This window comes from Artibeus jamaicensis, unplaced genomic scaffold (assembly GCF_021234435.1).
Source record: "Artibeus jamaicensis isolate MK-2021 breed Jamaican fruit bat unplaced genomic scaffold, CSHL_Jam_final contig_320, whole genome shotgun sequence".
Classification (NCBI taxonomy): Eukaryota; Metazoa; Chordata; class Mammalia; order Chiroptera; family Phyllostomidae; genus Artibeus; species Artibeus jamaicensis.
In genome coordinates, this window is record NW_026521753.1 from 999,996 (window position 1) to 1,024,261 (window position 24,266).

Consider the following 24,266-nt stretch of genomic DNA (forward strand, 5'->3'; position numbering starts at 1 on the left):
ATTCTTCTTGTAGGAATAAACAAGTCCCCCCTTTTCTTGGATTCAGAGCATTAATGAGGTTTCTTTCCTCATCATTTTTCTCCTCCTGTGATCTACTCAAGGAGGGGTTCTGAGGCCTTTTTCTCCTTTTGGACTATTATATATTTCTTTGTAGAATTGTTTATATAGTTTTAATAAAGCAAACAAAGATTTAGAACAAAAAGAATACAGATGGGGATTGAGCGCTGGCCTGCGAACCAGACAATCGCGGTTCGAATCCCAGTCAGGGCACAGACCGGGGTTGCAGGCCGGTTCCCTGCAGGCCAGTTCCCAGCAGGGGACGCACAAAAGGCAACCATACATTGATGTTTCTCTCCCTCTCTCCTTCCCTTCCCCTCTAAAGATAAATAAATAAAAAATTAAAAAAAAAAAAGAATACAGATGGTGTAAAGACCAGGTATTTTCTTTGCTATCTTTTATAACCAGCTAGGAAAATTACAGCTAGGGCATTACCCAACCCTAAATCTGCAGTTCCTGGAACAGGGTAATGAACAAACATCCGGGAACAATTGGGTTTAAAATTCTAGCCAAATAAGGTAACTAACCTGGGCCCGCCAGAAAGTGCCCACCAGCAGCAGCACCCACCAATCAGGGACCCTCGCCGTTTTTAAATAAGCCAATAGCTAACCGCCACCTCTGCTTCTGTATGCCTTTGCTTGCTTGCTAGAAAATATAAATACCCAGTAGTCTGTAAGCCAGGCGCGACTTCCATTTTGTAGCTCTGAGTAGCTACGTGACTCCGGTCACAGTTGGGGAAGTTCGCCCCTGTGCAGGAAAATCTTTGGCCATTAAAATTTTTATCAATTCGGTTACCCACTGATCGTCTACAACATTTGGGGGCTCGTCCGAGATCTACATACACTCAGAAGACCATCAACCGCCGGGCCGGTAAGTTTCGGCAGAACTGGGGTACCCCGATCTTGGAAACGGTCTAGACCTCTTGAGCTCCGAGGGGGTAGGTGGGACGCTACCGGCAGTCCCCCCGGGGGATTCCCAAGGAGAGGACGCTCTCGGGAATCGGAGCTAGGCTCCTGTGACTGGGTCGCAATTGGTTTCGGTTTTCGCGCTGCGCAGCGCAGCGATATTGTGGTTGCGTGAAAGGACTTGTGTCTGTGTGGGCGCCTTTTGTTGTTTGTCCAGAAATTGTGTCTAAAATTATATGTGTTCCCTCTAGGCTTAACAACTCTTTTAGTAGCCCTAGGACTCTGGGAGATCACCGAGGTCTCCCACCACAATTCAAAGATGGGACAGGGAGGGTCTACGCCCAAGACCGCGCTTGAATGCCTCCTAAATAATTTTTCTGATTTTCAGAAGCGCGCCCGGGGTTATGGGGGCCCACCGCCCGACCCTGAGGTACTGCGAACCTTCAGTGAACTAGAATGGCCCACCTTCAACGTAGGGTGGCCCACTGAGGGGACCTTCGATCTTCCCATCTTATATGCAGTACAGAGAGTAGTATACCAGGTACCTCATCCGGACCAGATGGTATACATCGACGTTTGGGTGGACATAGCCACCGAGCGTCCAGGTTACATCCGGCCATGCCAGCCTGACTGGAGGAGGATGCAGCGCAGTGTCTGTGTTGCGGCGAGGGGGGGTAGTAGAGCCTGCCCCCGAGGGGACACGGAACCCTGGTCCCAGGTTCACAGGGAGCCCTGGTCCCGGGTTCAGCTAAGGAAAAGCCTCGTTTATACCCAGTTCTCTCTGAAGCCCCGGAGGACCCCCTGATCGAGCCTACTGCGGCGCCACCCTACAATCCTCCGCAACCAGATTCCACCACGGGAGGTGACCTCAGGAGCCCGCCCCATACCAGGGGCGGGACACCATATGGGTTGCCTCAGCAGGGAGGCGCTGCCATTCTGCCTCTCCGTGAGGTGCCGCCTGGCCCAGATGCACCAGCACAGGCACCACCTCGACTAGTCTATGTTCCTTTTTCAACCAGTGACCTGTATAATTGGAAACTCCAGAATCCTCCTTTTTATGAAAAACCCCAAGGCCTCATTTTCCTTTCAGAAACCATTTTCAGGACCCACCAGCCAACCTGGGATGACTGCCAGCAGATACTCCAGACCCTTTTCACCTCTGAGGAAAGGGACCGAATTATGAGAGAAGCAGCCAAGGCTGTGGCGGGAGAAGAGAGGGGTACCGCAGAAGGGAGGAGGGAGGTAGAGGATGTCCTTCCCAGTCAACCCCCAGATTGGGATCCTAATTCGAGCGGGGGAAGGGAGGCGCTACTCCAGTATCGCTGGGCTCTACTACGGGGGCTCAAGGCAGCAGCTAAGAAGCCTACTAATTTTAGTAAAGTTAGTGAAGTAATCCAAGGTAGGGAGGAATCACCAGCCGCCTTCCTAGAGAGGCTTATTGAAGCCTACCGGTTATACCCCACTAGACCCTCAGGCACCCGAGAACAGGAGACTACTCAATATAACCTTTGTAACTCAGGCAGCTTCAGATATTAGGAAGAAGTTACAGAAAATAGAAGGATTCGAAGGGGAGAATATTAGCAAATTATTAGAGATAGCACAAAAGGTTTTCATCAATAGGGATGATCCTGAGATTGGTAGGGCAAAGGAAGTAGCCAAGATCTTAATTGCCGCCCAGAACCCAGCCCCGAAGGGTGGAGGGAAAACGGAGTCAGGACTAGGACAGCGACGGGCGCCAATAGGCAAGAACCAGTGTGCTTTCTGCAAGAAGAATGGACATTGGAAGCGTGAGTGCCCAGAGTTGCAAGCCAAGGTAGCTCAGCAAAGGACGGGGGCTCCTGTCCTTCTCCAGACTCTAGACTGACGGGGCCGGGGCTCCATCCCAGTTGGCTCCCAGGAGGCAATGGTCACCCTACAGGTCGAAGGGAAACCTGTCAATTTCCTAATAGACACGGGAGCCACCTTTTCAGTTTTAAAGCAACCCAAAGGACAACTCCAGAAGGCAACTACAAAAACTGTAGGGGCAACAGGCAAGGAGGAGGCATACCCTTGGACCACAGCTCGAGTAACCGATTTAGGGTTGGGCACCATCACACACTCATTCCTAGTAATTCCAGACTGTCCGTATCCGCTGCTCGGGAGAGACTTGTTGCAGAAGCTACAGGCCACCATCACCTTTAGGCGAGATTCGGAGCAGGAGAGTAATGAGGCCTCTCAAGAAGGATTGAGGCTAGAAGTCACTGTGCCCTTGTCAGAAGAATACCTACTTGCCGCCCTCCAGGAAGGTAAGGCAGAGGGTGGGGTCCCTGAGGACTTACTAGCTGAGGTTCCGGGGGTCTGGGCGGAGACTAATCCCCCGGGACTAGCTGTTCATCAGCCACCAGTAGTAGTCCAGCTGAAGGCCACAGCTACCCCCATTCGGGTCCGACAATACCCGGTGCCAGCGCGCACTAAGCAGAGCAGGGTATTGCTCAGCACCTGAAGCGCCTCCTGTCGGCGGGCATCCTGCGAGAATGCCAGTCTATGTGGAACACTCCCTTGCTGCCCGTCCAGAAGCCAGGGACCCAGGATTACCGCCCTGTCCAGGACCTGAGGGAAGTAAACTCGCAGGTAGAAACTATCCACCCGACTGTGCCTAACCCTTACACCTTACTCAGTTCGTTGCCTCCAATGTACACTTTTTACTCCATACTAGACTTAAAGGATGCCTTTTTCTGCATTCCCTTAGCCCCGCAGAGTCAGGATATGTTTGCCTTTGAGTGGAACGACGCAGAAAACAGCCTATTAGGCCAGTATACCTGGACGCGTCTACCACAAGGGTTCAAAAACTCACCTACCCTTTTTAGTGAAGCCCTAGGCCGAGACTTGCAGCCCTTCCGTGCCAGCCATCCTACCATCGTGCTCCTGCAGTATGTAGATGACCTCCTGATTGCCACAACAGACCACCAGGAATGCCGTGCCGCTACCAAGGAGCTACTACAGGAACTAGAAGGAATGGGGTATCAACTCTCTGCCAAAAAGGCCCAAATTGTTCAACAAACCGTAAGTTACCTAGGGTATGACTTGCGTAAAGATCAGAGGGCTCTCTCTGATCAACGCATCCAAACAGTCCTCCAGATCCCCGAGCCCAAATCGAAAAGGCAAGCACGGGAATTCCTAGGGGCAGTAGGATACTGTCGGCTCTGGATCCTAGGATTCGCAGAACTAGCCAGGCCCCTCCACGAAATAACGAGAGGGAGCGAGGAGACGTTTACTTGGACTAACAAGGAAAGACAGGCCTTCCAGGCCTTAAAGGAGGCCTTAACTACTGCCCCCGCTCTTGCTCTCCCAGACCCCACTAAGCCATTCCAGCTCTTTATAGCTGAGAAGAAGGGGGTAGCCCTAGGAGTACTAAGTCAAGAATTAGGCCCCTGGAGAAGACCCGTGGCCTACCTCTCCAGGAAACTAGACCCTGTAGCCTCCGGCTGGCCGGCGTGCCTGCGGGCACTAGCAGCCACCTCCTTGCTAGTCAAGGAAGCTACCAAATTGACTTTAGGGCAAGATATCCAAGTTATTGGAGAGCATTATTTAGAACAAATTTCGCGGGCTCCCCCAGATAGGTGGCTCTCTAATGCGAGGCTAACTCAATATCAGGCCCAACTGCTGAATCCTCCAGCTGTCCAGTTCCTAAAGACGACTGCCTTAAACCCGGCGACCCTGCTATCTGTACCCGACTCCTCAATTGTCCATAACTGTTCTCAGGTATTAGAGACTAAAACTGGCTCACGCCCCGACCTGCGTGACCAGGCCTATGAAAAGCCTGACTTAGTCCTCTTTACCGATGGAAGCAGCTATGTCCTAAATGGTGAGAGGTTAGCAGGGGCCGCAGTAACCACCGAGGAAGAAATAGTCTGGCAAAAGGCTTTGCTGGCAGGGACATCAGCTCAGCGAGCACAGCTAATTGGCCTCACTGAGGCCCTCAGACTGGCAAAAGGGAAAACGGTCAACATCTATACCGACAGCCGGTATGCCTTCGCCACTGCGCATGTCCACAGAGCCATCTACAAGGAGAGGGGCCTCCTCACTTCTGGAGGTAAAGAAATTAAGAATAAACAAGAGATCCTGGATTTGCTAGACTCCATTTGGCTACCTAGCAAGGTAGCAATTATCCACTGCAAAGGGCATCAGAAAGGTGAGTCCTCCATCATTCGGGGAAACAACCTAGCTGATGCGGCAGCGCGGGAAGCTGCCGTCAAGACAAAGAAGGTACTTTCAATAGTGCCCAAGCCAGAGCTACCATCCAAACCCAGATACACCCTGATGAGGAGCAAGCAGGCCTTCAAGCTGGAGGGGTTAAGGACTCTGCTGAATGGATAATATTACCTGGCTCCAAAATCCATCTACCTCTAGGGGTACTATGGGCGGTAGTACAAGATCTCCATTCTAGCACCCATTTAGGTCAGACTCGATTAGAACAATTGATAAGAAAATATTACTCAGGATCAGGGACTTCCGCCAAGATGGAGGCATAGGTGGATGTGCCCTGCCTTCTCACACAACCAAGTTTAGAGACAACTAAATATTAGCAATAGAAAACATAGCCAGAACACGGAAAATTGAACTTTTCAGAAGTCCATTAACAACAAATTCTTCAGCCTGACCGGTAAGGGGCGAAACCAGTGGCTGGTGAAGCGGGATTGCACAGGAGGACTCGGTCAGCCGGACTCAGGCGAGGAATCCAGACGCGCGGAATCCAGGTGCAGGGTTCGACCTAGTGAGCGACCGAGCGAGCCACCAGGCGAGCGACCACGGGGGAGACAGCGGGGGAGCGGTGCTGCGTGTTGACTGTGATCGTGCATTTGTGCACGGGCGGACAGGCGAGGGAGTGAGCGGTTGGACCCGGGCCGGCGGGTCCCCATGGCAAGTGGCAGTGGAGGGCGACGCCATTTCCTGCTCTGACCCCACCTCCACATGCAGCGTCATAACCCAGCGACTCTGAGTGGCCCGGGCCAGGTGAACCACATAAGATGCTAATCCTCACCCAGCTGTGAGAAACAGCAGAGGGGGTCGCCATTTCCCCACTCTGACCACGCCCCCACATACAGTGTAACAACCCAGCGACCTGGGAGGCCAAGGCACCGCTTCTCACACTTAAAGGGCCAGAACAGACTAAAAATGTCGCAAGAATATCTCAAAGCCCCAGAGCCTATAGATCTAAGCGATGAAGAAATAGCAAAACTCTCAGACGCACAGTTTAAAACACTGGTGATCAGGATCCTCACAAAACTGGTTGATTATACCGACAAATTAGACAAACATATGAAGGCGAAACCAATTGAAATGAATGGAATTGCACAGGACACCAATAGCAATGAAAAGGAAACTGGGACTCAAATCAATGGAGTGGACCAGAAGAAAGCAAATAATGGCCAAACAGAAAAGAGTCAAGAAGCAAGAATTCAAAGAAATGAGGAGAGTCTTAGGAACCTCCAGGACATCTTTAAACGCTCCAACATCCGAATTATAGGGGTACCAGAAGGGGGGCAAGGCACAGCCACGAGTGGAAAACTTATTTGAACAAATAACAAAGGAGAATTTCCCCAATCTGGCAAAGGAAATAGACTTCCAGGAAATCCAGGAAGCTCAGAGAGTCCCAAAGAAGTTGGACCCAAGAAGAAACACACCAAGGCACATCATAATTACATTAGCCAAGATTAAAATGAAGGAGAGAATCCTAGAAGCAGCAAGAGCTAAGGGGACAGTCACCTACAAAGGAGTCCCCATCAGACTGTCAGCTGATTTATCAAAAGAGACCTTACAGGCAAGAAGGGGCTGGAAAGAGGTATTCCAAGTCATGAAATCTAAAGACCTACAACCAAGATTGCTCTATCCAGCAAAACTTTCATTTAGAATGGAAGGACAGATAAGGTGCTTCTCAGATAAGATCAAATTCAAGGAGTTCATCATCACCAAGCCCTTATTATATGAAATGTTAAAGGGACTTATCTAAGAAAAAGAAGTTAAAGAAACATGAACAGTGAAAGGACAACAAACTCACAGTTGTTAACAACCACACCTAAAACGAAAGCAAACTAAAAGGACAGCTAGATCAGGAGTGGAAACATAGAAATGAAGATCTCAAGGATGGTTAGCAACAGGGGAGTGGGAGGAGGAGAAGCGGGGAGAAGGTAAAGAAAATAAGTAGCATAGACAGTAGATAGAAAATAGATGGGGGGCAAGAATAGCATGGGAAATATAGAATCTAAAGGAATTGAGACACATGGTCATAAACTAAAGGGGGGATAACGGTGGGGATGGGGGGTAGGGTGTAGGGGAATGAAGGGGGGAATAGAACAACTGTAACAGCATAATCAATAAAAAAATTTAAAATTAAAAAAAAAGAAAATATTACTCAGGATCAAAGATAAGAGAAATCGTTCATTCAGTTACTACTAGGTGTCAGATCTGTGCTAAGGTCAATGCACAGAACAAGAAATTCCCCCCCCCCTTAGTTAGATATAGAGGAAAAAGCCCAGGTGAGCTATGGGAAATAGATTTTACAGAAATGGTAAGAGGAAAATCTGGGTATAAGTATCTCTTAGTACTAATAGACACCTATTCAGGATGGGTGGAAGCTTTCCCCACAAAAGGGGAAACCGCCTCCACTGTGTGCAAACTCTTACTGACAGAAATTATCCCCAGATACGGACTTCCATTAGCCATGGGATGAGACAACGGCCCAGCTTTCGTTTCGAAGGTATCTCAAGAGCTAGCTGCTAGGTTAAAAATAGAATGGAAGCTCCATTGTATTTATAGGCCTCAGAGCTCAGGCCAAGTAGAAAGGATGAATAGAACTCTAAAGGAAACCATAATAAAACTAAAAGAGGAGACTGGCGACAACTGGGTAGAGCTACTCCCTTTTGCCCTTTTTAGAGTGAGATGCACCCCTTATACTGGATCCTGGACCCCTTATGAGATAATGTTTGGACAACCTGTCCCCATTATCCCCAAACTTTCCAGTGAAGAAATAGCCAGCACAAATCATAACTTCCTTAAGTCCCTCCAGGCTTTGCAACAGGTGCGACAGGAGATACAAGTCCTACGCCACCAGCCTCCAGCTGAGACAACCCGATGGCCAGCTCCACCTGAACCGGGACAATGGATCTGGGTCCTTAACCATCGCCGGGGAAGTCTAGAGCCGAGGTGGATTGGCCCCTTCCAGGTCCTGCTCAGCACCCTCTCTGCAGTACGAGTAGCAGAGAAGCCCTACTGGATTCACCTATCACACACGAAGCCAGCCCAGCCCCCGGAGGACCACCAAGGAACATGGCGGATCAGCAAAGATTCCGAGCAACCGCTAAGACTGAAATTTCTCAAACAGTAAGACTTTTCCTGCTTGTAGTAACTCTGCCCCTAACCCTTGGAGGATTCCAAGCTAGCCCCAAGGACCTCCACGCAGCCCTTTTTGGACCACCCTGTGAGTGTAGAGGAGGAACTCCTACTGACTATGCCATACCCTCCTCCTATACACGGACCACGGATTGTGGAGCCACTGTAGCTTACCTAGCCTATTCTAGAACCTCCACAGGAGTCAGCCAGCCTGAATGGGTATGTGTACCAAAGCCTACATGGTTTCCTCCCTCTCTTACTCCCCTTGCTAGGGCCTTTACTAACAGTAATATTAATTTTAACAATAGGACCCATAATATTAAACAAAGTGTTTGCGTTCATCAAAGACAGAATAGATGCTGTCAAGCTAATGGTCCTATCCCAACCCTACACCATCTTACCCCAAGAAGATGAGTCAATGGTTTGACCACCTCCCCACAGAAAAGGGGGGAGTGTTATACCCATCTAGGAAAATTACAGCTAGGGTATTACCCAACCCTAAATCTGCAGTTCCTGGAACAGGGTAATGAACAAACATCCGGGAACAATTGGGTTTAAAATTCTAGCCAAATAAGGTAACTAACCTGGGCCCGCCAGAAAGTGCCCACCAGCAGCAGCACCCACCAATCAGGGACCCTCGCCGTTTTTAAATAAGCCAATAGCTAACCGCCACCTCTGCTTCTGTATGCCTTTTCTTGCTTGCTAGAAGATATAAATACCCAGTAGTCTGTAAGCCAGGCGCGACTTCCATTTTGTAGCTCTGAGTAGCTACGTGACTCCGGTCACAGTTGGGGAAGTTCGCCCCTGTGCAGGAAAATCTTTGGCCATTAAAATTTTTATCAATTCGGTTCCGGACTCCAAGAGTGTGTATTTACCCGCCGATCGTCTACAACACTATCGTCTATAATTTCAGTTCTATTATTGCAAAAGAGCAGTCAGAAACCAAGTTTTTTAACCCAAAATACTTTTATGTCTTTGTTTCTTACTCAAACTGTCCCAACTCCAGGTACTGTAAATCAGGAAAGAGTACACATCTGTGTTTCAGGTCGCTGGCACCGTCAGTTGTATCAGGCAGGATCTCTAGTTAATCTAAAGTTATGTGGCATTCTTTCATGGTCTACTGGCAAGAGTTCTTTTGTACCAAGTTCTAGTCAAAGTCTCTCTTGCTTTCTAGGCCACTCGGTCAAAGGGGGCACCCCAAAGCTGTGTGGGCTTCTTCTACTAAAGCTGCAGGGGTCTGCACCCTGCCCTAAACCGTGTGGTTCCTTCTTTCACCTGGGTAGTTATCCCCTTATGTCCTGAAGCCAATCTTTTCTAAGCTCTTATATAGGCCTCCCCCTTCAGGGGCTCTGCTCTTAGTTACATCTTGGGTAAGTGACTTTATTTCTATAGTTTTAAGCCTGGTTATACTATTCAACACATCCACGAAACTAGCCAAAGGCCACAGACATGTCAAATAATCACTCTAGAGGTCAGCTGCAAAACCGTTGCTATGCAAAACAGCTCTCAATGGCCTTGCTCCATTTATCCTTTCCCCCTGGGGGGGTTAAAGACATATCAATATTTCTTGGACACTCCGAACTCCGGACCCTATCCTAAATCCTTTCCAGCCCCCCCCCCGGCTGCACCCTGTATCAATATTCCTCCTTTCAGATTTACACCCACTTTATAATCATATAAAGGAAAATGGATGAAGGTCTCATCTTCTTGTAACTGCTTCTGGCTGGAAATGGACACTGTCCTACCTACCCCTGGGTCAGGGGTGCCCTGAAAGGGGGGGGGGGGCGGTGCAGCACGGAGGGAGTCCTTCCTGTAAGGGGAAAGACCTTACAGGGTCCTGGTCAGTTGGCTGTCACCTGGACATCACAGGCTTGGTGTCCAAAGACTGGCATTACTGGACCGTTGGCATCCTGGTCAGGTCATATTCTGGAGGTAGCAGATTAGGCAAGAAATTGGAAGCACAATTAAATCATAACCATTAATTGACAAAGGCAAACACTTCAGTAAAGAATGGCTTATCTAGTGGAAGGTGTACAAGGCATGCTACACCTATCTAAAAACTTTTGTGCTTCACTAATTTCACTCAGGCTGAGGGGAATACACTAAGATTTCCCTCCTTTCAGATATCTGGGCCCTTTCTGTTCAAGCCATCAAGACATAAAAGGGAAAATCAGTTCTAAAGTGAAGCCCACAGACTGCCCCAGCCCTTCACCAACCCAACTACTTAGTTCAACCAAACCGTTGAGTCTGGGGGGGGGGTGGGCGGTGATGATGAAGATGGGCTCCTTAAGTGAGGCCTATATTGCAACTAATCACTCATAGGTATAGGCAGGTCATAGGCATACGCCCTATGAAAACAGAAGAACACACAGGTTAATTCACACAACAATCTCTAAACCAGTCTCTGTGCCTGTGAGACTGTCTTTTGGGAAGACATTCCATTGCAAGGTCCTCTGCACCTGTAAATTGTACATCTTTAGTGATATCACAAACCTGGTTTCAACTCTTTAATGAAAAGAAACTTTCAAGACAGTTAGCTGTACCATTCTGACGTCCAATACTGAGCATTGTGATTTTCCTTGAACTACAATTTTTCTCCTTGAGATCACCCTCACTGTTATTACAGGGACTACTTCGGGTCCTGCTTTTGATTTTGGCTGTTCATTTGCATAAACACACCAAGAGCAGCCTGGATCACTTTTGATCCTTAAGTCTGTTTTGCTGGAACTCACACAGGGAACTCTTAGATTGACTTCTTAGTCTGCCCCTCAGGGCACAGAAGCAGAACCACACATCTGCCATCTGGCTTTGCCTGTACCAGTCATTTCACTCAAACCCATGAGCCTCTATTGTGCCTACAGGTTCCTTTTTAGCCATCTTTCAGGAAAGCAACCTTCGTTCCTTCCCTGGGAAGGCTGGCTGGAACCACACAACCAACCAAAGTACCAGGCTTTTCTCGTGGGCTTTCACTAGCTTCACAGGTCAATCCCAGTTCCTGTGAGCTCTCTGGTAATGACCAGAACCCATATATGCCTCTTCAGGCACGACATTCCAGTCAAAGTCTTGGTTAACAAAACTACTATTAATAACTGGTCTCACGGAGACCAGTTATTATTCAAAGAAACCTTACATTATCATTATTCCTTCAGAATTCAAATTCTGGAGGGATCAGGTAGGGAGAAAAATACAAAGCGTGTTGGAAAATCCTTTTCCTTCTGATACCTACTAAGATTGCATCTCCATGCCTTATAACTTCTATTACTAACTCCACATAATTTCTCTCCAAAACTTTTGCAAACTTTTATAACCTTTTACATACCCTCTTCTATCTGCACAGCTTTCCACAGACCTTCAGCAATATCCAAAAAACTTTTACATCTTTTCATATCCTTCTTTATTTATAAATCTTATACTTTCTATTGTTTATTTTCTTACAGAGTATGAAGTTTTAAACTTTTCTGGAATCTTCCATTTTCTTTGTCAGAGTAGATATAGAGCAAAACCCAAAACACAGAGTTCTGAAACAATACACAGGTAGAGGCATTCTCTTGCACCAGTGCGTCCACTGGTGCCTGGTAGAGACATGCTTTTTTGCCTCAGGCCAAAATACTTATCAGCCCCTAATGACCCTTCCTGGGTCCCAGGTGGCAAAGGCATCCTCTCCAACCAGCTATAGTGATCTTTTCTAGGTCTTCAGGTACACAGGGTTTCTGATCAGAAAAAACCAATGGCAGAGAAATTTGTCTTTTTCCCACAAAACTAGAAAACAAGTAGTTGAGGTTTCCTTTACTCTAGGTTTAAAACTTTCATATCCTTTATACATATTTCTACTCATCTATATTTAATCATCATTTTCTTTTAATCTTGGTTCCTTTCCCACACTGGGAAGGACTATACTTAAACTCAGTATTTAAACTCAGTATGTGGCAGCTAAAAGTCCCTAACACTTTAGGTATATTCTACTAAAAGTCCCTAGATTTGCAGGGACATTTTGCACCTTTCTGAAGCTTAGACGTTGTAAATACCCTATAAATCAGGTGGTCACTCTTGGACCTCAGTTCATGACCTTCAAAACCAGAGCCATTACTATTACAACCAGTTACACAGAGAACCTGACTGCTGCAGTGCCCACACAGCAGTAGCATGCAGCCTCTAATCTAAAGAGAAGCCTTATCCAGGTCCAAGATGGCAATGCCCATGCATGCTATGTCCTCCAGGTGAGGCACTCATGTGGCTCATGTATTTTACCTATAATGGCAGTACCCTGACTCTGGTTCCACCCACCTGCGAAGGTCCCAGGGCTCCAGTTTCAGGAACCCTGGAAGCCCCCAAGGCCCCTTCCACTTATGGGTATGGAGGCACCACAAAGCCACCCTCCACCCATTGGGGGTGGTTTACTGAGGCTGCAGTCACCAGTGGAGGTGGGGCAGAGGTCTCACACACCTCTGAAGGTGGGGGCCCTGTGGCTCTGTTTTCAGGAGCCAAAGCAGCTCCTGGCAACCCCTGCTGCAGTGGGTGAGCAGAGCCTACTTGCAGAGGCTGTAAATCTATGGTAGAGACTTCTCCCACTTGCAGGGCAGGAGAAGCTATAGTGGGCCTCACCTCCCTAGAAAGCAGTGTCACCACATGAGTTACTGCTGTCTGGGGTCCCCCATTATCTATTCTGAGGATAGGAGGAGGTCTCCTAAAGACTAATTCACATGGGGCACAGCTTGAAGGGCTAGGGACACTCCCAACCCTAAGCAGTGCCAGCGGCAGCAAATCAGTCCAAGGCAGTCAAGCCTCCCAGTGGAACCCAGCCAGAGCTTCCCTGAGAGTCTGATCCATGCACTTCACCCTTCCTGAGCTCTGGGGTCAGCATGCAGTGTGCCCACCCTGCCCCGACCTGCGCCCCTTCTTCATGGACACCCAGCACCCTGTCTTCATTAGCAGTTCAAACAGCTGGCAAGGGCCCTCTCAGCACCAGTCTCAGGTTGATGTGGCTGAAAGGAGGTTATCTACACACTGATAACACTGGGTCAGTCTCCTTCTTGGTAAATGATTTTAGATTTCTGGCCAGGGCCTCTTCTAGGGGAGTGGGAGAGTTTCTGAAGCCCTGTAGCAGTCTGGTCTGGGTCTAAGCCAGCTAACCTGAGGACTGTAGGTGCCTGTAACCCTGGTCTTTGTTGCCCACCAGTGGGCTTTTCTTCTTTCTTTTTGGGGCACTGTCTTTTCTAGTACCCCTTCTCTCTGCAGTAGGCACACTGGTCTTGTTCTGTGCTCCAGTGTGCTGGTCTATTTCTTTTCTTAGGCAATATGGTGGCTCCTTGTTCCCAGGAGGTATTTGGTTTCCTAAAGGACCCACTGCCAGGGCCGCCAGCACAGGCCCAGGAGGTCTTCACAGTTCACTCCTGGCTCAATCACGGGGCTTGGCTGGGGCAGCCCTGCTTGTCTACCTGGCAACCCCTTTAGCAGGACTAGGTGCAGGGGGCCATGTGGGCCTCAGCCACCTTTTGTCCCTCCAGCGGAGGGGGGGGTCACTGCCTGCTGCCTCACTGCTTTGTTATACTGGGGCATATTTTAGAGAGGCCCACCCCTTTGAGCAGGGTCTCTACTCTGCTGCCAGAGACCAGCAGGAGCCGGAATCTTGGTCGCAGATGAGGGTCTTTGCTTCCTCGGGTCTGGCCGAGAGTTTCCAGAGCATATGGGGGGGGGAGACTGATAGACGGCTCTTCCTCTGGCTCTGCTTTGAAAATGGGGGGCAGCGTGTTCCTCTTGACTGGGAGACTAAAACACTGGATTGCACCACTTTTCACCTACTGCCAGCCTTTCCCATTGTCTTAGGCTTCTGACCTGCACCCTGACAGCATGTCCTGAACTAATTCCTTCCAGCAGTCTATATAAACACACTGATCAGGGTGTCCTGGCTTGCCTGTTACTATGAGGTGGACTGTCCTAATTATACCTAAGTTTAGTGTTCCTTCAGGGGGCCAGCCTACTCCATATGTTGGCTACTCAGAGGTGCAAAAGACCTGTAACTTACCTTCATCTATGCTCAGTTCCTGGCCCCAAAATCAGTCAGAGTTTTGCAGCATGCAATCTAACACAGTGGAAAGTCCCCCACCCATGGTGATCCTCCCAGAATGACGCAGACAAACAAAGGGAAGGGGGTTTCATTTCGCCCGCCTGACCTGCTCCCTTGCAGGACAAAGTCGGTCTTGGCTAAGGTTGTCCCAGCAGAATTCAGGGTTAGCTGCCAACTGTTATGCCGTATGATCTGACACAGGAACCGCAGGTTAGGGCCCACTCTTGCTCTGTAGGACCAGCCTGTGGAGCCACAAACACAGTCACTCACACTTTCACTATCAAGCACTCTGAGTTTAAACAATCCCTCCCCAAGTGAGGGTCAAGTGGTCGGACTCAACATGAATCTGACCCAAATTTCTGATTTGAGGTGATCAGCCTCTCTCTGGTCTTGGGTCAAGTCCCTGGGGCTCTTACGGATTTGGTGCCTCTGGTCTCGGTTCAGGTCGTAGTCCGAAACCCTCGCTTCCTGCCTGGAGTCCGGTTCAGCGGCCATCGCCCCAACTGGACAGGGTCTGAGAAATCTCAGGGCATGTGCACCCCCGCTTCCCCAGTTGGACTTCCAGCTGCCTCCCCGCTTATCCAGTCGGCATCAAGTCAACCCAAATTTGTGTAAGGTAACTTCCCGGTCAGGGAACCAAATGTTATAGGAAAATGAAGCAACCAGACACTGAGGGATTCTGGAGTACAAGGTTTATTAATGTGAACAGGCCCATAGGAATCAGTATCCAAATTCTAAGCCCTGAAAGGATTCTTGGGGTTTATATAGCCTACAGAGTCTTCCTGTCTACGTAGCAAAGCGGGATACAGAAGCAGAATGTGGTAACTAGTTCTATCTACTGGGCAGAAGCAGAGTACAAAGGCTAAATGCGAAATTAGTTCTTTCAGAGGGGGTGCTAGCCCCAGTCCTTGTGACTATCCTGCTGTTTGCTTTTCCCAGATAGCCTTATCTCTCTCCCAGGGGGCCTGGGGTTTTGGGTGAACAAAGGTTTTCCATAGCTTCCCACATCAATGTAGGGGAGAGCCCCGCAGTTTCAGCAGAGTGAGGACCCCTCTTGGTGAGGTGAAAGAGGGAGTCCACGTGGTTTTGGCAGAGTGTGGACCCCCTCTTTCCCAGGTGAAAGGGAAAATCATGCAGCTTTGCCAGAATGGAGATCCCTGCTGCCAGGTGAAGAAGAAAGCCACATGGATTTGGTGGAGTGTGAACCCCTGCAGCTTTGGTAGAAGAAGCCCACGTAGCTTTGGGGTGCCCCTTTGGCCATGTGGCCTGGAAAGCAGGAGAGACTTTGACTGGAACTGCGTACAAAGAACTCTTGCCAGTAGACCATGAGAGGGTACCACAGTACTTTGGATTAACTAGAGATCCTGCACAGCGACACAGCTGATGGTGCCAGCGGCCTGAAACACAGACGTGTGCTCTTTTCCTGATTTACAGTACCTGGAGTTGGGACAGTGGGAGAAGGGAGCACTGTGTGGATGTAGGTGTATACCCTAAAGGACTTTGATACTTTAATGGGAACATTGGATCACTACTTTTAAGTCTGTAAAGCTCTAAATAAACCTTTCCTTTCCTTTTCACAAATCTCTGGCATTGAGAGATGTCTTTCCAATTGTCGGCAGACAGAAGAGCCCAGTAGATATTAGTATTCTGTCCTTGGGAAGGGCCCTTGTTCCGTAGCAGTTTCTGGCATCTCTAGGTGGGCCAAATATTGCCGACCCCCTTCTCAGACCTGTTGTTCGGTAACACCCATGTTCTCTGGGAGAAGTGTTTCCTGGCTCTAATCCCCTTAAGCCTGAATACCTGTTGGGGAGAGGTACAGCTCCTTGCCTTGCTAGAGCATGTCCTGAGGGGAAATCTGGCATCACAAAGACTTCCTGATAAACCTGTGAAATCTGCTCTGCTAAGAATGCTTTCATTCATATGATAAAGGTCCAAGAGAAAATGAGTATGTCTTTCAAATTTTCTGCAACTCTCTTCCTGACAGACACTGACTCAAACTGAAGCCCTCAGATCTCTTTGTAATGTTATCTACTATTTGATCCTTGCTGCCCTGTATTCCTGTGTATTACAACCCAATAAAAGGCTATGGTGAAAGGTACTCAGGGCCTTTTTCTCCTCGGAGAAACTGGCCACTGCTGGCCTTTGTCTTGCCTGAGAAACTGGTCACAGCCCACTCCTCTTCCCCAAGCAGATCTCATCTTGTCTTCTTGGTCATTATTCATTCATGCGTGTCTGTGGCACTGGGGGGACCTCATGAAAGAAGTTGAGATTTTTCCACACCTGATTTTCTTTCAGGGAAGGACTTGCTGTATAGCAGGCAGTGTGGTTATCAGGGGCCTGCAGCTGCCAGCTTCTTCCTGTTCTGTTCAGGGGCAGAGAACCACCTTTCCAAGGTCAAGCCATTCCTGGGATTGTTTGCATTGGAGACTGAGTGAGATGGAAGTATAAAGCCCTGGCTGTTTTAACCTAATTCTGGACATCAAGACAGGTAATAGTTACTCCTGAGCTCACCATGGGGTTGATTACCCCTTGCCCAGTCCTGCATTCATTCAATTGTGTCTTCTCCTTCTTCCCTTCACAGATATTAATCCCTATTTAGGGTTGCCAAATAACAACACATTGTTCTCATTTAAATTTAAATTTTAAATAAACAATCATTTTATATAAGTATATTCTAAATATTGTATGGGTCATACCTTATTTATAATTTATGTGTCTGAAATTCAATTTTATTGTACATCTTATATTTTATTGAAGAATGTTAGCCCTGATACATATTTCACCCTAAATTCCAACTCTGTATCTGCCCCGAAGACTCCAATCTGCAACACTAAGCATAAGGGAGCATGGTGTGCTATGGTAGCAGCAGGCAGTTCCTGCTGCTGAAGCAGGAAAGATGGGGGATTGGAAAAAGGAGCTGTCAGAAGTTAAGGTCTTAAATGTCTTCATCCTAAAATATTTAAACTTTATCCTCCAGGATGATGATGGAAACCAATGGAAGGCTCTAAGCAGGAAAGAAGATGGCTGGGTTTGCATTTCAGGAAGGCCTCTATTGTGAATGTGTGTGTGAGAGGATGGCCTGGAATATGCAAAAATAGAGCTATCAATTGATCCTAGAATTTAGTGATTGTCTAAGTAACACTTCACTCCTTAGGATTATGTCACCTAATTCCTCTGGGAAGGCAGGTCCTGTATCTGTGGGTGCAGCCCAAGTTCCTGAGCTCATCAGAGTTCAGAGATGGTAGAAAGAGCTAAGCTTCAGGGGTTCTGAGTGAGCTGGCCTTGGGTGGCAAGAGTTTGGAGTCCTGTGGTGGGTGCACAGTGATTGTGCCAAAATCTATTCCAGGGAAGCCAAAAAAGAGCAGTCAATTTTAGAAGATAAGTCGATGGTGGATATGGGTTCTGCACTGAACAAGTGGTGAAGAACTGGGGTGAGTGGGAAAAGCAAGGCTCTACAACCCCCAAACCCATTTGATTCTATTTGTTTGATGACTGGAATAAACAGCTCTACTCTGAGGAAACTGGAGGAGCTCCAAAGACTGTCTCATAGACCTGAAGTGTGGGTTCTCAGGGTACGTGGGTAATGTGCTGCTGTACATATCAACATAAGAGGATTAAGAGCCCAGGTATTGGGGATGACCTGTGGTATGGGGGAAAAAAGCAACAAGCAATTTGGCAAGAAGTTTAGTGTCCACAGAGCTAGAAGAACCAACATACAAGGTGGTTGCAATTCAGTGAATAGAAGGGAGAAGGATGATCAAGTGGTAGGCATATCTTCACAGAAAAGAGTGTTGGTTTCCTTGTCATTCAAATGTTTATCTCATGATCTCATTTGGAAACTCTTCCCCAAGTAACCAGACTGCATGAGAAGCACTGTTGAGTCAGTTCCCAGGTAATAAGTCACCCATATTAACCTAGAAAATAACAAGGATCATTTTCTTAAATTTCTCAGTAGATAATGTTGGAATTTTTCACATGTAAGAAAAGTAATTTTATTCCAGCTCACATTATTTTATTTTATTTTATTTTAACATTTGTATTGTTGTTCAAGTACAGTTTTCTGCTTTTCCCTCACCCCTCCCCACCACACAAACCCTTCCCACCTCCTTCCCCTGTTTCCAACCCCCCTTATTATTGTCCAAGAGTCTTTTATAATTGTTCCTGTAAACCCTTTACCATTTTCCCCTATTATTCCCTCTCCTCTACCCTCTGCTCACTGTCAGCTTTTTCTCAATTTCATTGTCTTTGGTTATATTTTTCTTGCTTGTTCAATTTGTTGATTAGATTCCAGTTAAAGGTAAGATCATATGGTATTTGTCTTTTACAACCTGGCTTATTTCACTTAGCATGCATAATGTTCTCCAGTTTCATCCATGTTGTCAGAAAGGGTAGAAGCTCCTTTTTTCATTTCTGCTGTGTAGAATTCCATTGTATAAATGTTCCCTAGTTTTTTGATCCACTTATTTATGTACACTTAGGTTGCTTCCAGCATTTGTCTCTTGTAAATTGGGCTGTTATGAACATTGCAGTGCATAGGTTCTTTTAGAGTGGTGATGCAGAGTTCTTAGGATATAATCCTAGCAGTGGAATTGCTGGGTCAAAAGACAGATTCATTTTTAGTTTTCTTAAAAAAATTCATACTGTTTTCCACAGTGGTTGTACCAGTCTGCAATCCCACCAACAGTGAAATAGGGTCCCTTTTCTTCACAACGCCTCCAACACTTGTTTGTTGCTTTGTTTATGATGGTCATTCTGACTGGTGTAAACTGTTATCTTATTGTGGTTATAATTTACATTTCTCTGATAGCTAGCAATATTGAGCATCTTTTCATTTGTCTCTGGATACTCTGTATGTTCTCCTTGGAGAAGTGTCTGTTAAAGTCCTTTGCCCACTTTTTAATTGGTTGCTTGTCTTCTGAGAGTGGAGTCATGTGAGTTATTTATATTTTTGAAGATTAAAGGCTTTTCTGACGTATTATTGGCAAATATATTTTCCAATAAGGTTGGTTCTCTTTTTATTTTAATATCGTTTTCTGTAGCTGTGCAGAAGCTTTTAATTTTGATGAGATCCTATTTGTTTATTCTTTCCTTTATGTCCCTTGCTCTAGGGGACATATCAGTAAAAATGTTTCTGCATGAAATATCTGAAATGATCCTGCCTATGTTCTCCACTAGGACATTAATGGTGTTATGGCTTATACTTAAGTCTTTTATTCACCTTGAATTTATTTTGATGTATGGTGTAAATTGATGTTTGAATTTCTTTCTTTCTTCCTTCCTTCCTTCCTTCCTTCCTTCCTTCCTTCCTTCCTTCCTTCCTTCCTTCCTTCCTTCCTTCCTTCCTTTCTTTCTTTCTTTCTTTCTTTCTTTCTTTCTTTCTTTCTTTCTTTCTTTCTTTCTTTCTTTTTCTTTCTTTCTTGCAAGTGGCTGTCCAGGTCTCCAAACACCATTTGTTGAAGAGGCTATTTTTAGTCCATTTTAAGTTGCTGCCCCCTTTGTCAAATAGTAATTGGCTGTAGAGACTTGGGTTTATTTCAGGGCTTTCTATTCTTTTCCATTGGTCTATGTGCCTGTTTTTATGCCAGTACCAGGCTGTTTTGATTACAGTGACCTTGTAATACAGTTTAGTATCAGGTATTGTGATCCCTCCTACTTTGCTCTTCTTTCTCAAAAGTGCAGCTGCTATTCTGGGTTATTTAAGGTTCCATATAAATTTTTGAAGTGTTTGTTCTATGTCTGTGCAATATGCTATTGGTCCTTTAATAGGTATTGCATTGAATCTGTATAGTGCTTTGGGTAGTATGGACATTTTGATGATGATAATTCTTCCATGAACATGGTATATGTTTCCATTTGTTTGTGTCTTCCTTGATTTCTTTCTTCAGTGTCGTGTAGTTTTCTGCATACAGGTCTTTTACCTCCTTGGTTAGGTTTATTCCTAGGTATTTTATTTTTCTTTTTGCTATATTGAATGGGATTTTTTTCTTGATATCTGCTTCTGCTGTTTCACTGTTGGTATACAAAAATGCCTTTGATTTTTGGATGTTGACTTTGTATCCTGCTGTTTTGCCAAATTCATGTATTAGGTCCAGCAGTTTTTGGCTGGAATCTATAGGATTTTCCATGTACATTATCATGTCATCTGCAAACAGTGACAGTATTGTTTCCTTCTTTCTGATTTGCATGCCTTTTATTTCTTTTACGTCTCTGATCTCTGTGACTAAAACTTCCAATACAATATTGAATAGAAGTGGTGAAAGTGAATAACCTTGTCTTGTTCCTGATTTTAGTGAAAAAGATTTTAGTTTGTGCTCATTGAGTATAGTGTTGGCCGTAGGTTTCTCATATATGGCCTTTATTATATTGAGGAATGCTCTCTCTATTTCCACTTTGCTGAGTGTTTTTTATCATTAATGGGTGCTGTACTTTATCAAACGCTTTTTTCGCATCTATTGATATGATCATGTAATTTTTGTCTGGTTTTGTTTTACATCACATTTACTGATTTGCGAATGTTGAGCCATCCTTGCATCCCTGGAATGAACCCCACTTGGTCATGGTGTATGATCTTTTTAATGTATTGTTGGATGCAGTTTGCCAATATTTTGTTGAGGATTTTAGTGTCTATGTTCATCAGAGGTATTGGCCTGATGTTTTATTTCTTTGTTGTATCTTTATCTGGTTTTGAGATTAGGATGATGCTGGCTTAATAAAAAGAGTTTGGAAGTCTTCCAACTTTTTTTAAAGATTTTATTAATTTATCTTTAGAGGTGAAGAGAAGGAGAGAGGAAGAGAAACATCAATGTGTGGTTGCTTCTCATGTGTCACCCACTTGGAACTGGCCTGCAACCCAGGGCATGTGCTCTGACTTGGAATTGAACCACAATCCTTTGGTTCACAAGTCCATGCTCAATCCACTGAGCTATGCCAGCCAGGCTATTTTTTTTAATAGTTTGTGAAGAATAGGGATTAGCTCTCCCTTAAATGCTCTGTAGAATTCTCATATGAAACCATCTGATCCAGGGCTTTTGTGTGAAAGGAGTTTTTTATTACTGCTTCAATTTCATTTGCTGTAATTGGTCTGTTCAGGCTTTCTGCTTCTTCATTGAGTTTTGGAAAATTATATATTTCTAGAAATTTTTCCATTCACCTAGGTTTTCAAATTTCTCGGAATACAGTTCTTCATAGTAATTTCTTACAATCCCTTCTATTTTTGTGATGTCAGTTGTAATCTCTCCTCTTTCATTTCTGATTGTGTTTATTTGGGTTCTTTATCTCTCTTTTTTTCTTGATGAGCCTGCTTAAAGGCTTGTTGATTTTGTTTATCTTTTTAAAAAAACAGCTCCTGGATTCACTGATTCTTAGAATTGTACTTTTAGTCTCTATTTTATTTAATTCTTCTCTGATCTTGGTTATTTTCTTCCTTCTACTTGCTCTGGGCTCTCTTTGTTGATGTTCCTCCAGTTCTTGTGGGCATAGAATTAGGTTGTTTGTTTGAAATGTTTCTTTTTTATGTAGACCTGTATTGCTATGAACTTTTATCTCAAGACTGCCTTTGCTGTGTTCCATAAGTTTTGGGTTGTCGTGAGTTCATTTTCATTTGTTTCCAGAAACTTTTTGATTTCTTCCCTAATTTTATCTTTGACCCATTCATTGTTTAATAGCATCCTATTCAATCTCCATGATTATGAGTTTTGGGGGTTTTTCTCTTGGGGTTGGTTTCTAGTTTCAGTCCCTTGTAGTCAAAGAAAATGCTTGGTATGATTTCAATTTTCTTGAATTTGTTAAGGCTCATTTTGTGTCCTACCATATGGTCTATCTTTGAAAGTGTTCCATGTGCATTTGGAAAGAATGTGTATTTAGCTTATTTGAAATAAAGGTCTCTCTCTCTCTCTCTCTCTCTCTCAACTGACATATATATATATATATATGTCAGTTGAGTCCATTTCATCTGGGGCATTGTTTAATGCCACCATATCTTTATTATTTTCTTTGGGAGATCTGTCCATTTTTTGACAGTAGGGTGTTAAAAATCCCCAGGTATAATTTTGTTGCTGCCCATATCTTTCTTGAAATCCTCTAAGGTTTTCTGTATATATTTGGGGGCTCCTGTGTTGGGTACATATATATTTACAATGTTTATGTTTTCTTGGTGGATTCTTTCCTTGAGTATTATGAAATGACCTTCTGGGTCTCTCTTCATGGCCCCTTTTTTGAAGTCTATTTTGTCTGATATGAGTACTGCTACCCCGGCTTTTTTTCCCCCTGTCCATTGGCTTGGAAAATTTGTTTTCGGCTCTTCACTTTTAGTCTGTGTAGGTCTTTTGTCCTGAGTTGGGTCTTTTGTAAGCAGCATATGTGTGGTTCATGCTTTGTTATCCATTCAGCTCTTCTGTGTGTTTTGATTGAAAGATTTAATCCATTTAGGTTTAAGGTTATTATTGGTAGGTACTTATTGCTATTTTTTAAACTATTTATTTATTTATTTTCAGAGAGAGGGGAAGGGAAGGAGAAAGAGAGGGAGAGAAACATCAATGTGTGGTTGCCTCTCATGTGTCCCCCACTGGGAACTGGCCTGCAACCCAGGCATGTGCCCTGACCGGGAATCGAACTGCAATACTCTGGTTTGCAGGCCCGCACTCAATCCACTGAGCTACAGCAGCCAGGGCTATTCATTGCCATTTTTGTTCCTGTGTTCCTCTCTGTCTCTCTCTTTTCCTTCCTTTCCTTAAAGCAGTCCCTTCAGAAATTCTTGCAGAGCTGGTTAGGTGCAGGCGTATTCTTTTAGACTTCTTTTTTTTTTTCTTGGAAGCTGTTTATTTGGTCTTCTGTCTTGATTTAGAGTCTTGCTGGGTAAAGTAACCTTGGTTACTGGCCTCTGGTTCTTCTTACTTGGAATATTTCTTGCCATTTTCTTCTTGCTTGCAGTGTTTCCATTGAGAAGTCAGCATCTAACCTTATTGCATCTCCCTTGTAAGTTACTTTCTGTTTCTCCCTTGCTGCCTTTAAGATTCTCTCTTTGTCTTGGAATTTTGCCATTTTGATGATGATGTGTCTTAAAGAGGGCCTCTTTGGGTTCCTCTTGATTGGGACTCTCTGTATCCTAGATTTGTGTGACTTTTTCTCTCACCAAATTAGGAAAGTTTTTCATCATTACTTCTAGTAGGTTTTCTATCCCTTGTCCTTCTTCTTCTCCTTCTGATATCCCTATTATTTACATATTATTACATTTTATATTGTCATGCATTTCTCTTAATCCCTCTTCATTCTTTCTGAGCCTCTTTTCCTTTCTTGCATTTTCTGGGTATTTTTTTTTTCTGCTTTGTCCTTCAACTAGCTGATCCAATCCTCTGCTTCATGGATCCTTCTTTTGATTCCTTCCAGTGTGTTCTTCAGTTCAGAAATTGTATTCTTCATTTCCTCTTGGCCCATGTTGATAGTGTTTATTACCTTTTTCATACTGATATAGTTTGCAGTGAGTTCATTGTAGCTCCCCTGTTGTTTCTGGTAGCTCATTGTGAGCTCTTTGAACTTCCTGATAACCAGTTCTTTGAACTCAATATCTGATAGCTGACTTGCCTCTATTTCATCAAGCATTTTTTCTGAGGCTTCCTCCTTTCTTTTCATTTGGGGATTGTTTCTTTGTCTTCCCATTGTTTTTGAGACTTCTTGTTAGCTTCAGCTTCTTAAATTGATTTGCTCTGGCTCCCTGGGTTTATGGTGTGAACTTTTGTGGTATAATACCTTTGAAATTTAGTAGTGTGGTTTTCTTGATCTCCTAAGCTCACTGGTCTTGGGCTGTTGTTTAACTTAGCTCTGTTTTTGTCTTTAGGTTTTGATTGTTTTGGGGTCTTTTTTATGGGTCCTTCCCA

At 45.3% G+C, this 24,266-nt stretch overlaps 1 protein-coding gene across 1 annotated transcript; it reads left to right on the forward strand.

Moving 5' to 3' along the window:
* The first annotated feature begins 1,281 nt into the window (after positions 1–1,281).
* Positions 1,282–8,325, forward strand: LOC128627126 (uncharacterized). Its single transcript, XM_053663527.1, has 3 exons — positions 1,282–1,636; positions 1,681–2,204; positions 8,008–8,325. The coding sequence occupies exons 1-3, from the start codon at positions 1,282–1,284 to the stop codon at positions 8,323–8,325; spliced, it is 1,197 nt and encodes a 398-aa protein (XP_053519502.1).
* Positions 8,326–24,266: the final 15,941 nt, after the last annotated feature.

What these genes read in the sequence shown, in the direction of transcription:
- LOC128627126 (XM_053663527.1), top strand. Translation starts at nt 1,282, where the DNA reads ATGGGACAGGGAGGGTCTACGCCCAAGACCGCGCTTGAATGCCTCCTA. An exon ending in CTGTGTTGCGGCGAGGGGGG is followed by an intron (nt 1,637 to 1,680) that starts GTAGTAGAGCCT and finishes CCCTGGTCCCAG; the next exon opens with GTTCACAGGGAGCCCTGGTC. An exon ending in CCGCAGAAGGGAGGAGGGAG is followed by an intron (nt 2,205 to 8,007) that starts GTAGAGGATGTC and finishes AAGTCCCTCCAG; the next exon opens with GCTTTGCAACAGGTGCGACA.